The sequence below is a fragment of the Folsomia candida genome, unplaced genomic scaffold (genome assembly GCF_002217175.1).
Source record: "Folsomia candida strain VU population unplaced genomic scaffold, ASM221717v1 Fcan01_Sc001, whole genome shotgun sequence".
NCBI lineage: Eukaryota > Metazoa > Arthropoda > Collembola > Entomobryomorpha > Isotomidae > Folsomia > Folsomia candida.
This window is the reverse complement of record NW_019091193.1, coordinates 16,641,827-16,655,872: the sequence shown is the minus strand read 5'-3', so window position 1 is coordinate 16,655,872 and position 14,046 is coordinate 16,641,827. Positions and strand designations below refer to the sequence as shown.

The window sequence follows — 14,046 nt, the reverse complement described above, 5'->3', positions numbered from 1 at the left end:
CTCAGATCTTGATGTGCTTTGGATATGTGGTAGTGTCCCATGAGTGTACTAAAACCCTGAAGTGGTTTGACTCCATGGCCACAGTTACGCCCGCCACACCCATTCAAAAGCGCCAAAATCACGAAAAAAGCCCTGTTTTCACTTGTTCAAACCCTCGCCAAAAATCCAATTTTACTCGGATTTTGGTAAAATTTACATTTTTGTGATCCCAGATACTTGTGTGATAATATCCAATAAATATCTCAAGTTTTTTTAAATTTTGAATTTTTTCGAATAATTCATCAGCCCGAAAATGCCCGAAAATTTCGAAAATTTCAAAAAAGTTGAGATTGCTACTGGATATGATCAACCAAATATCTGGGATTACAAAAACGTAAATTTTATCAAACTCCGATCAAAATTGGATTTTTGGTGGATTTTTGAAGTTGGTAACTTTTGTGGTTTTTATCCCTTTGAGTGGGTGTGGCGGGCGCAAATGTGGCCATGGAGTCAAACCACTTCAGGGTTATAGTACACTCATGGGACCCTACCACATATGCAAAGCACATCAAGATCTGAGAGGGGCAGGTGGTGAAGCTCTCCTCCTTAGAACTTGTAGTAATAATAATAATAACGTTCTCTTCTCATTTTTCCCACATCATCTGTCTTTTCAAGGAGAAGTGAAAGTTGGGGTAGGAGTGCTACCCAGTGAAAGTGGAAAGCCGTCGTCATTTTCTCTCTTATAGATTTAGATTATTCATTGTTCATTCAGAAAAGTGGGAATAGATTAGCAGGCGAGGGTTGGTTAGTTTATATGGAGTAAAGAGAAGGGGTGGTTAGGACTCTCCAGAAATGTTCTTGTGATATATGTGCCTATACGTGTGTGCTAGGCAGGAGGGTGTACGCTTGCACACATATATGAATAAGGAAGTTAAAATAATACTATCAAACCTACTTTTGAATGCAGAAAAAGCCAGTGATTCGTAAAATTGGTGATTCAAGGGGGAGACAAAAGTTGGCAAATTCACAATCGCCTCAGGAATTTCATGTCTTTAATGTGCAGAGATATTTTATTTGGAGCGTCCTGGGGATTCGAGGATTTTTGCTGGTTGTGATGGTCCTCCTTCTGCAACTGCTTCACTCAGGCTAACAAGAAGGTAGGACTGCGGGTAGAAGAATATCAGACTCTATATCTCACATAGTTATACACATTTCTCCAACGGAAAACTTTAGACGACATATTATTATACGTGTCTGTGTGTGTGCGTGTAATGTGCATTACAAAGAGATCCATTTACAACTGCCCAACACGTACACATATTTGACAAAATAAAAATAGGCAAACTCTACGTGTTCATATAGACAAATACAGGGAACAAAGACAGGACAGAGTAAAAAAATATATATCAGTCTGAAAATAAAGACATTTCTTCATTTGTGCGGATGGACTTGAAGTCGAAGAAGAAAGGAAAAGGGAAGGAAACATAAAACGAAGGAATCAAATGGTTCCCTCTTTTGTACAAGTATAAGTAAAGCGAAAATGAGACGATAAAGATACAGATCACCCAATTCACTTTTCTACGTATGCAGATGAGGGACAGAGAAGTAAGTTTCCTCCGTTCTTTCTTCTCTACCCCACTCGACTCAACGTGGAGTGAGAGAGAGAGAAACATCGGTTTTTGCCGGTTGGGCTTGTGTTACTGCTTTCACTAACGTAAAATGCATGGTATAACACTAATCTTATTCACTACCGTTGTAACTAAACTAAAAGAAATCGTAAATACTACGTGTAAGTCTTCATCCCTCCTCCAGCCAGCCGCCGTGTCAATGCATGCATGCATTCCTCTTCTTTTACTCCGTCCAATGCTGACTGACTGAGTTTCGATTAGGTCTTCAGTCCCACAACCACTGAAACTAAACCATGTATAGCCAAAGTGAACAATGAAATAAGACTTGGAGAGAAGAGTGTCGGATCTCCTTCCTTTCTTCGTGCATTTCTTGCTTTCTTCTTTTCCTCTCCCTCAACTCAAGTGTTTCTGGTGGTTGAATGAGATGAGGAAAAGTCCACGGATTTGCTGGGCGCACCAACCCACCCAATCCAAAGGAGGTACCATGATGATGATGACGATGGGATGATCTCAAGTATCAAGTTGACTTCACACTTTCCACCAAGGCAAGTTTCGCTGAAACAGAAGAGGAGCTGTTAAAAAAACTTCATTTCATATGTACTGACTGACGAATGGACCTGGTCGTCGACTTTCTCTGGTACACACGTCGTATGTAGCTATGTATGCGTATCAATGTCGCCCCTCTTATCCTCCCCTTGTTTCTATTTTCTTGTCATTGGGCTGGATAAAACTGGCCATTCTTCCCTGTAAGTATAAATAAGTGGTGGATTTTATCTTTGCTTTTTAAGGTTAGATAGCAAGCACAATAGAATATCATTTGCATTCTAAGGAAATCAAAAATTTTCAGAATGCCGAGGGCTGTTTCCGCTTTCCTAATCTTTAAATGGGATAGAAACAGATTTATGACGAGACTTTTCTCTGTAACAAGAACAACCCTTTCACTTGTTTATTTTCAAGTAAAAAGTGTCGTGCATAAAGCACAGTACATTGAGTCATGGGGTGTGAATTCTGTGTTGAATATTTTAAAGTACTAAAATAAATCTATGTACAAGCCCATTTTCTATTAAATATAAATATTCTCGTTTTTTTAATGTTAATTTTTTTGTCGTCCCTAATTTTTTCACAAATCAGTTGCATTTTCTCCAATATCTCATTTCGCAATTGGTAATAAGTGCCCTTTGTTCTTGCAAAACAAATTAATTCCTACGTACATATTCATATAGTGTCACATAAGTAGATTAATGTCCCAGAAATAATGCAACCATTCAAAGCGAGTCCATTGTAGAGAATCTGTGTATTTTAATTATCATATTTATCTCATAGAAAACAGAAAACTTAACTTTCCTCGCATATGCATGTAAATGAGTAGCAAATCGGTCACAATGGTGCAAAAAATGACAAAACCAAGGGTTCTTCCACTTTGGGGTATTCATAACCCTTTCTGAAATTGAAAAACTGATGGCCATAAATTCGTGCCGCTTTAAAAAAACGTTATAATAGTAGACTTAATGGAATGGAGCCTTAACTTTGCTTCGAGAACATTCTATAATGTGACACATTATATAAACTGCGTGCCAAAAATTTCTGCTGAAATATATGTCATGCAAAAATACTTATGCTCAACTTTGTGATCTTGTGCCACGACCTTAAAACGTTGGTTAACACTTGAAAGGCGGCAGTGCCTTTGCCTTGGCTCACACAAAAAATTGAATTAATGCTCAACACTAAACATTATCATGTTGAGCTGCTCATTATCCAAATTGAAATAATTTCACTGATCTAATTTAAACCACTGTGTAAATTGTGTGTGAAATTCTGAGGATTCGGCCAAACTATTTTTTGGCTGAAACAAGAACATATTAGTCCACCTTTCACAAATAAGCACAAAAATGCATACATAAATTTAAGCATTGCGAGTTTGCAATTTTTTTCTTCGAATGATAATGACGACGACGAGTTGCTAAAATATAGAATGCAGTTGGGCGAATGTTGTCCGACCTGAGTGAGGCAGATTTTATTTTATAGATATGCACGCCTAGCCCATTCACTCGACCGAAGTCAACCTTTCTCCTATGCACACGGGGAAAATGGGGAGATGGTCTTCGATGGGGTAAGTTGTGGCATCACCAACCAACCCAGAAAGACGAGAAGGGAAAACTGTGCCTCGAGGAGTCACTGCCAGAACCACCACCGACCAACGAAGCAACATATAACCAACTTTCTTCTCTCCTCCGTCGTTTCACTACCAACGTTCTTCAGTTTGTTACGTTATCCGCTTCCGAGCGGACCTTCTTTCTCCTAACAAAATCACCAGCTCAAATCCCCTCCAGTTTCTTCCCTAGTAATCCACACACCAGTATCCAATAATCAGCTCGAGTAATTTGTTGACATGGCCGGGAAAGTAATTACGCTGTGCTGCTAAATATGGGCAAAGTGCGACATATTAGTCATCTCTAGTTTCGACTGAGCTGCAAAAAATGTGCAACTGACTGTTCAGAAGGTGACCAATCTAACCAGAAAAAGTGTGAGCCTGCTCATCATCTTAAAACTGGAAATTTTGCAAGTGGGAGGTGTTAGCCTTGTGAGACTTGAAAGGGTGGTGTCGAGAGCAAGAATCTCATCAGGCGAGGAAGGAAGGAGCCGTCGTCGTGGTTTGAAGGGTGAAAATGGTTGGGTTTCGGGGCTATGTTGGAGTTTTCTTCCTCTTCACACTCGCTCTCCTTCTCGCCATCCCTTCCTCCCAGGGTAAATTTCCTCTCTTTCTCTGATAAGCATCATGCCATTCGCTGACCGTGAAACTATTCTCCACATCCCCCAACTTGCCATTTTGAATTTTTCTACAAGAAATCGCAGCTTTCTTCCAGTGATTTGCACATATAAATGTGTATGAATCACACGAGCATTAAAATCAGTCGCAATTTTTGTGTATAAAAAGCTAAACCTGTAAAAGTGGTTCCAATTCTGAAAATAGGAGTTTCTGTTTGAACCTCCGACTTCTTTGGCCCATATTTTTATTCTTTCAAAAATATCTTTCCCCTGAGAGTTTCCTGTCCAGTTGAAATATTGAGATTCCTCGAACGTCCCAAATCTTGGCTGGAGTCTTAGTCTCTATTTCAGCACTAAATTTGGGTTCATGTCAATCTCAGCATATCCGTTCAACTTCCTGTAAAATTACTTACTTTTGTGGTTGGCATAAGCAGCACATTTTGTTCACAGTTCCAAAATTTGGTGATGTGCATGCATACAAGAGGTTTGGCTGTGTGATCAGGTGTACGATTTATGTGTATCTTACTTATTTTAAAATAAATGCACATACGAGGCTAAAATTATTATACATTTCAAATATGAACGTACATGTACATACATATGCCTAAAAAAGTTACAGTGGTTGTAATAGAGATATGTAGGTGTACTGTGTAATGCAAAATTAACATGCAGACCAGAGTCGCATAGTGCAATCCTTGTCATAATTTGACATGAAATGTTTCATTCCTTTTGAAAAGACACACACAGAGAGAGAAATATATATAGACATTCATGCACACAGCTCAAGTAAAACGCTGTGTAATCCACAATCCAAGGGATAGAATACAAACATGGAAAAATGAAGAGATGAGACGAATGATAACTTCAGCTTGTCAGAGTGGTTGATGCGGTAAATGCTTTTATTTTCACATATCGGATGTTTGAATGTTTCTTTCTCCCTCTCCGAGCTCACCCTCAAACTTGCTGCTTCGATGTGAAAGTACAATGAATTGAGATGTCCGTGTCCATCCATTTTGCGCCCTAAAATAACTGATAGCTCACCGCACCCAAACAGCTGCCATAGTAGCCGAACCTATCCCGTTTCATTCCATTAGCAGCACCCACACCACACACATTTCGTCCACTGACGACAAGTCAACTTGGTTTAGTAACAAAAACTGACAAAAATAAGGCCCAATTTGAGTTCTCGTCATCAAGTACTATCTCTTTCAATCACTTCATAACACAACACAACACACGTAACGTTCATTGTTTGTAGCAATACAGCTATTATATAGTCCATCAAACTGAAGCTCGCAAAAGTCAGTTTTGGCGTTGAGGAAAGAAAGTAAGCAAAAGTGCATGAGAGTTGCATTATTAGAGCAGATCTTATAATTAATTATTGAAAGAATGAAGTGGTGTGAAAGGGTTTGAAAATATAGATATGTGCCTAATACTATACGCTCACTAGTTTTATTGCAAATAATACTGAGTGAAAGAGTCAGATTTGGAGGAGATGTTCTGCTAAGCGAGACTTGTGTTAGTTAACTAAAAAATTAGAGAGGGATCCGTCCAATTCCTTTTTTCTGGTCTGTTGTCCTTCCAGTGAAGATCGGAGATGAGGATACTATGCACTTGATACCGGGATATATTTATATATGTACAAACAAACGAACGTAGGGAAAAGTGAACGAGAAAACCAGACTGGAATATACACGCGTTTCACTTTAGCTCTGATAATTCGTCTCAACTCAACTCTGATTTTAAGTCAGTTAGATCTTCGACTTTTCTCTTGAGCGTTTTACCATTACCAGCTCTTCCACTTCACTCCAGTCCCCAATTCATCAACAAAAAGTAAGCTGCGGTTGTTTGTCTGTGTTGTAGTTTAATCATTCATTTCATTCAAGCGGCTGAAGTTCCATAGACAGGCAAATGGCATAAACACAAATCAATAACGTCCGTCGAACAAGACCAGAAAAAACATTATTTTGTTAAAACAGAGTTGTTTCCCATATCAAGCAAACCATAACAAATGTTTACATGTTTTAAACCCGCTGATTAGCGTAACTTTGTAGTATTACATTTATCCACAAGGTTTGTCACCATCAGCAAAAAACTAAATGGAGCCCGCAGATGAGATAGCATATGGGTCGCAAGGAAATACTTTTATCGCAACACTAGTTCTATGTGACAACAGATAAATAATTGAGTTTCAGAGAAAAGTGTGTGATTTTGGCCAGGTTATTAGAAATGTGGTGGTTGGTGTTTGAGGAAGGTGAAGAAGAAGTATAAGGTGTGGATGAGGAAACATTGTAGTGTAAGCATGTATATACCATTCCCAACACCAGCGACCATGTTTTTTGGTGATGACAAAAATCAGGGTGAGAATGAAATAGATGTGGAAGGGCTCAAGAAATGATAGGAGGGCGAAGAGATACACAGATGGTTCTTCTTCTAATACACCACAACGTGCTGGAAGAAATAAGAAATATCACGCGTTGAGGGAAATTGGTGTCAGCAGTCAGCACGTGCTTACAAACACCCCCGTTATCCCATACCAACCATCCACTTGCATTCTCGTGTACGTGTATTATGTTCCGAGGTACATATACGAAAAAATCCCATTTGAACAAATTTATCGGGTGATAAATTCAAAAATTAAGACATACTTAAAGCCAACTCTCCCAAGTGAAAGTCTCATCTCATTCACCGTGTTAATGGATGTGTGAGTGGGATGGAGCTGGTGGTGGTGGTGGTGTTGATGTGGGTTTGATCAACATGCTTTCCCTGCTTTCTCCGTATGTGCTGCATGTATGTGTGTGGGTGTGGGTGGAATGGAGTCGAACTGCTCTTAAATGTCTAAATAACTGTGCCTCCACTTACTCCCACCCAGCTTTTGCTTTCTTTTAGAAACGACTCATATAATAATGCGTCTTGATCCCATGGACTTAGCAAGAAAAGAATCTGCTGCTGCTTCTCAATGTCCTGAAAGTTACGCTACAAGCATGTGAAATATTGCTGAAAATTAGAAAATAATGGTCCTTCCATTTGTTCTTCTTATTTTCTTCACGCGCTCACAGTTTGTAATTAGAAATGTTTCACATTAATTCTTTTGTTACTTACTACTTTTGTTAATAAGCACTAATAATAAAAAATACTTATTCGCTGCATTCGTGTGCATTGTGCAATACTATAAAAATTCTTGAGATTTTTTTGTCGTTTGCACCTCTTCGCAAGTTACATCACTAATATCTAATTAGCCTTATATATATGTAGAAATATGGCTTTTTGGCATGCACGGAATATCACAGCCATCAAAGTTTAAGAAAACTTATCATTCTACTCTAGTCTAGATTCATAATTCCTGCCCTCGATTTGGGTGCTGACACGGTTCATTTGTCCATTTGATATTTGCATTAGCAGAGCTCAAGGTTTGCATATTAATAATTGCGGGCCAAGTACATTTTAGAGCACGTGAGCTGTACCCATTTAGTAAATGATGAACTGATTATTCGTGCAAGAGACCAACATGGAATGGATCATAGAAAGTGAGACCCGGATTGTACTTAGCACTTCAAACAGCACCTAAGATGTCGCAGATCACATAATGGGCTCCTCACTCTTTGGGATTTTGGCTGAAGGGCGAGGGATTTGTTATGAAGATTTCCAGAATTTCAGATTTATTTGATAAATTGGAGAAACGTGTTCGGTTTCCCATCTGAATTTCGGCCTTTGGTGTGAATATCCCCCACACACTATTCTCCCGTCCATATTCAAGCTCGGAAATGCAATCTGGCCATCTCATCATCATGTTTTTTGACAGGGATAGGGCAGGAAAGTAGATGAAAGACACACACATACATACATATACACAGGGAGAGACGAGGATGGAAATGTAGAGATGAGAAATTCCCATGATCATACATATAATTCAGGCGTACATTTTTGTAAATCTGTATGGTTGGCTCATTATTACGTATCGCAACTGGAAGCCACGTTCTAGTATGTCATACTTATTTAAATAGTTCGACAATAGATTTGCATAGTTCTTTAATAACATATATGTATTATTAATATAATATGTAAACTAATAATATTACTCTATGCACAATATTTCTTATTTACATTGTCTCTTCACATGTGACTGTATTAAAAATATTAAGCATATGAAGTGGACACTCTGCTTGTGCTACTGGCAAAAGTAAATATATTTGCTCGTTTCCCATTTACAACAACCGTTGGATCTTGCACCTTTTGCAGCCCCGTTGACTGTAAAATTAGATCACCATCATCCCTTGAGTAGCGAGACCACAAAAAATCAGATACGGAGGAGCCTTAGTTGAAGGGTTAATTCCATCTCCTCCGCCGCCCGTTGTTGAGATCACAAGAGGCAAACGAATAGTGAAAGCAAAACAAAGTTATGAAGCTGCTGCTGCTGTTGCACTGGATTTTGAGACTTAAACTTGATTTCACAGAACATTACCCAGGTTCATCGGACCATGGGATATTGTTATGTTGTTCTGCTCCTACTACTTCCATGCCTCTGAAATCCAAACCCTAAACAGCAAAAATTGCAACATGTATAGAGTATATCGCAAACTATTGATGTGCGGACTTTCTCCTGATTATGACTTATCCCTAAAAAGCAATTGCTAAACTGTTATGACCATCGAAAATGGAGGTTTATGAGGTTGTTAACGAGTATTAACAGAGTGGCTTCCATATTCATAAAAACACTAAAGAAAGTGGTCAAAGATGGGCACTCAAGTATTGCATCGTTACAATTTTAGATCGTCGGTTATGCTTCCACTATCAAATTACATGAGTGTCATTATTGTAATCAGTCAGTAAAATAAAGTGATGAAAGAAATATGATAATTTTGATGACAAATTTAAACTAACGATGAATATCATATTGACTGTTTTCAGGTCGTCGAGGTAGAAGCCGAAGGACAGACGACATGGACGACTTTGATATTGGTAAGTTTCATCATGCGTACATATGTGCATACTAATATATACTCATGTCTAGTTTCCAATGTCTAAAATTTTTTTCTTGAATGATTGATGAGTCCCAGAGAAGTTTGACAAATCACAGTTTGCAAAAAATTGGTTGGGTTGACGAAATCTATAAAACGTTCAAAACATTTTTGTCTCCAGGCTTTGGTTCACTGGATAATCTTTGTCCGCAACGGCGACCCTGATTATTATTATAAAACTACGTGCAACGACAGACAATCAACTTACTTTTGGTTCAAATTGTCTGAAACTTTGATTTATTGGGATTTGAGCACGATATATCGGGCGCACGCTACTCGTGTATTTCGATGTGACGGCAAAAAAGTGGTGCCACTTGAGTTCTTATTGATTACATCATTTTGATATTACCTGTTCTCCTATTTTCGAACTCTAGCTCACGAGTGACTTGTTCATGAATAAATATGGATGGAGTAAACTAGAGCCCTTTCAATGGTCTCCTATTATACTTAAGTTGTTTCAATTTAACATCCATGTGAAAATGATTAGATTGCTTGCACTATATTTAGACCTTTGCGGTGTCGTGTAATGGTTCGACAGCATATATTATTTTATGTCTGTATACTTACGCCATAGGAGCAGTCTTATTTTCCGCAGAGAGAGAGCTATTGTGTAAACAAGGGAGAAACTCCCCTTCAATTTGTTTCCGTGCGACTTCCTAATTATCCAGGAGGCCAGCCACAAACTTGTCCGTCGTGACTTCTTTCTTTGCTTTCCTACCTAAACCTGTATCTACATCAACCCAACCTGCTCTCATTTCGAACTGATATCTCGCTCTGTCTCAGATATTAGTTCCAACCGTAGTACATAGATTTAGATATCGCATTGTTGTAACATTCCACTGCATTGAATCAACAAACTTTTTACTTTATCTGTTGCATAAAGTAGAAATGTATATGCAGACGGATGTAAATAAGCACGTGCACATAACGCAGAGATGGAGCTGAAGGAAGAAGTCCATTAGCATTCATCTATATAGTTTCATTAATGAGTGAAACCAATGCAGAACCAAATGCATTTATTTGGATGCAATATTGCATCAACTTCAAACTTGTTCTTGTAACATATAACAGACACGTTTTGTCCCAACGTATGCGTATATTTACTTTTGTGCTTCAGTGTGAAGCGATTACAAGCATTATATGATAACCGGAATCATCGCTATAATTGACACCGAGAAGCAAAATTACAGATTCATCAAGGTATTTATTGCCTGTGTGCATTAATTTCATTAGTTTCACTTGGGTTTGTATAATTACTATTATTATGCGACTATATGCACGTATATTGACTATGCAGTGCACATCCAAGTGGATGAGATTGGGTTGGGATTTCATATTTCTCTTTTCGTTTACATCATTCACTTTCTCTGACGCTGCGTATTTGCTATTGCTCAACTCTGCTTTGATTTAATTGAGCAGGACATTCAAGCGCCTAACGAAATAAATACCCAAGAGTGTTGCAATGCGAACAGTTTATGTTTGCGTATCATTAAATTCTCTCAACGTGTGGATTCAACTTTTTTGTTCGAAGAGGAATGATTCTGTAATTGTTTTGTTACGTGGGTAGTTTACCCGATTTTTATGGCATTTATTCACCATCTAAATAGTATGCATAATAGAAATAGTCAATTATCGGCATATTATTTAAAACAAACAATTCGAGTCATTTTTCACATGATTCATAACTCGTCATCCTCGCCCTTAATTTCAGAAGATTGACTGATTTCCCATGAGATAAAAATCTGGAATATGGAAGTAACCATACATATGTACATACGTAGGTTTACATAAATTATCTCAAAATGCACCTCCCTAGCCACCTCAGGAAAGCAACATTAACTTTCTTCCACCACCACAAAGATGGGACCTGCAAGGACAAGTGGGTTGCTTGGTCTGTGGAAGCGATTTAGGGCGATGAGGGTGCAAATGATGTATCCCGAAACGTGGATGGGAGGGACTGATGGTTGAAATGTCGTGTAGTATTAAAAATTCTGAAGGCATGAAACGGAATGGCTTATGTAGATTGAAAGAAAATATGAGTCGTCCCGGGCGGGCTTTAGTGAAGCCGGTGTGTGTGGTGGAGAAAGGATGAAATGGTGTGGTTGGTGGTCGTGGGATGATGTGCCCCATACTTGATGAGGGTGGCAGTCACCTTCTGACATGAAAAATCTCCAGTCCGTTTAATTGCTTCACAGACACTCTCGGAATTCTCAAGCCACTTCGTCTTCCTCTCTGGGCTATCTTCTCATTATTTCTTTCAATGTGTACATTTGTACCTTCTCCCTCCTCTCCCCGTGTAAAATCCCATTTCCTGTCTATCTTCCCTTTCCTTCCTGGGAGCAACCTGGCTCCCAGCGTTTCTCCATTGCTTTCTCTTCTCGCAGCAGCAGCAGCGTTTTGTCCGTACGTTCGTATGAAGGGATTACCACGTCGGCCTGCTGGCTCAAACTGTGTACATGCCCATGCAGGCTAGAGATCATGACATGCCAAGTGCCCCAGACACAATTATGCACTTGAAGTTTGTACAGCCGTTCTGATATTGTTTAAAATCTTAATTCTAATGTGCCACATTTTCATTATAAACATACCAGACTTATTTCTCCTTTATCTGAAATCTTAGAAACTATAGGTAGAAAACATAGCTCGGCAAACATATTGTTTTTACAAGTTTAAAAATGGTCAGTATAATTTATAGCTCCTCTGGTTTGGAATTTAATACGTACCGTGCAATGGGCTAGCTGAATTGTCACTTTTCCACTATGTATGTATTTCTGATAGAAGATCTTATTCCGGAACTCTGAGGACCTGTCATTGTCATTTGTTACGAATACATATCACTCGCCTCCCCTGCACTTAGTAGTCGTTCGGTTTGGTTAAGTATGTTTTTGATCCTTTTTACCCCAACTTTCCCTTCACACCACCAGCCGAAGCAGACGTAGAAAGAAAGGAATGAAGACGTCTTCCGAATTTCTAACGATCTACAGCTTCAGAAATATGTATTTTCCGATCATCGCGTCATAGAACCACCCTGTTCAAGTGTTTTCAGCAAAAACTAACCGTTGGTACCGTGTTGGTTAGCGCTTGCAATAGGATTTGAGAAAATGGAAAAGTAGCCACACATGACTCCCTTTCATTCACGTCACACGTTTTCACTTATCTCTCGCCATCTCCGTTGCAGGGGGACAGTCTCGCAATGCCATCAATATTACTGTATTTTTATTGCCCGAGAAATCATTTTTCTCAAGCAGAAACAAATATGAAATGGAAGACCTGTGATTCAACTGCAGATGGATGGATGGGCACAGCTGCAAACAAATCCGGACCCAGTTTCTGCATGTGTCGGCCTTCTTCATTCTTCACTATGACATGCACATTTAGATGTATATACTTATACACACCGCATCCCATTTCCCCAGCGTCATGTATCTCAAGAAAACGTTACTGAAATTCTAAATGTGTGTAATGCCCATTTTACATGTATACCTGGGAGTCAAATATGTTTGTACATAAATTGCGACTACCGTGTTGACTCATATCTATAAATTGGTGCCTGAATTTTTTCTTGAACCTGACATTTCAATTCGATCTAATCATTGGGAGATTAATCAGCGACATTAATTTCCACTTATCGTCCACAACTCAACACCTGCACAGATTTTCAATTCTAAAATTAAGTTTGACTGACAACACATCGTGATTGACTTGGGCTTGACAAAATTGATTAGAGATTTTGCTGACGAAAGTGACAAAGGAAACGGAGAGACACGGCAGATGTTGCCATTAAAGGATAATGACAACTGTCACCAGAATCTGCTGGAACGTTAGGAAAGTCAATTCTATATATATCCGAGGAGCTGTATCACAACATAATATCCATCATTTTCGTAACCGGAGAAGAAGGCAGGAGCGGCGCATAAGTACGTTCGAGAGTATTCAAAGCTTATTGGTTTGATCAAAGCAGTATGATCAGAAGAACCAGTCGAAAAAGGTAGGCGTGAAGCATGAAAGACAGGAACAAGTCCAGAAATAAAAGTTTATAAAGAAAAATAACTCGGATGCCGGATTTCATCGTGGTTAGGATTTGGTGTTGTTAGCCCCTGACGCTAACGCTTAGAGAGGAGAAAGTTGGTCTGTCGGTCGGTTAGTTGGTTGGTTTAGGCCTCAGAAGTGTGTTGACAGTTTTGACAGGAGGAAGAAGTCGACGAGGAAAGACATTACACGGTACACCAACACCACCAAGAGATACCAAATACCAAGCCAAGCTCCCAAAAACTACTAAACCAACAGCAGAATAAAGGCAAAAGCAGCAGCAGCGGAGGCTTTGCAGAATACAATACGACTTTCTCCACGTAATATCAAGACCCTAATGGTGGAGATGTGATGCGATTATGTCATTTCTCGTAACCCAAATTGTCACTTTATGCGCATTGTGACGAACGTTGTAACACGCACGAGGAAATTATCGTTTGTAACAGTACTTAATTACGCACGCATTCTGTTCATGATCCCTGAACACACCTGTATTTTATATTTCAGAGTCGTCATCCCTCCCAAGATTCGCCCAACCAATACCAAATGTTACAGTCACGGTTGACAAAGACGCGTTACTCCCGTGTGTTGTAGACCACTTGTACAACTTTAAGGTAATAATCTTT

General features: G+C 39.1%; 1 protein-coding gene across 1 annotated transcript in view; it reads left to right on the top strand.

Moving 5' to 3' along the window:
* The first annotated feature begins 3,769 nt into the window (after positions 1 to 3,769).
* LOC110843191 (lachesin) overlaps positions 3,770 to 14,046 on the top strand; it is a 33,957-nt gene continuing 23,680 nt past the window's right edge. The window contains exons 1-3 of the mRNA XM_035846185.1: positions 3,770 to 4,352; positions 9,282 to 9,332; positions 13,928 to 14,034. Of these exons, the coding sequence (XP_035702078.1) occupies positions 4,274 to 4,352; positions 9,282 to 9,332; positions 13,928 to 14,034 (237 nt within the window). The 5' untranslated portion in view covers positions 3,770 to 4,273. The remainder of the gene's footprint in view (positions 4,353 to 9,281; positions 9,333 to 13,927; positions 14,035 to 14,046) is intronic.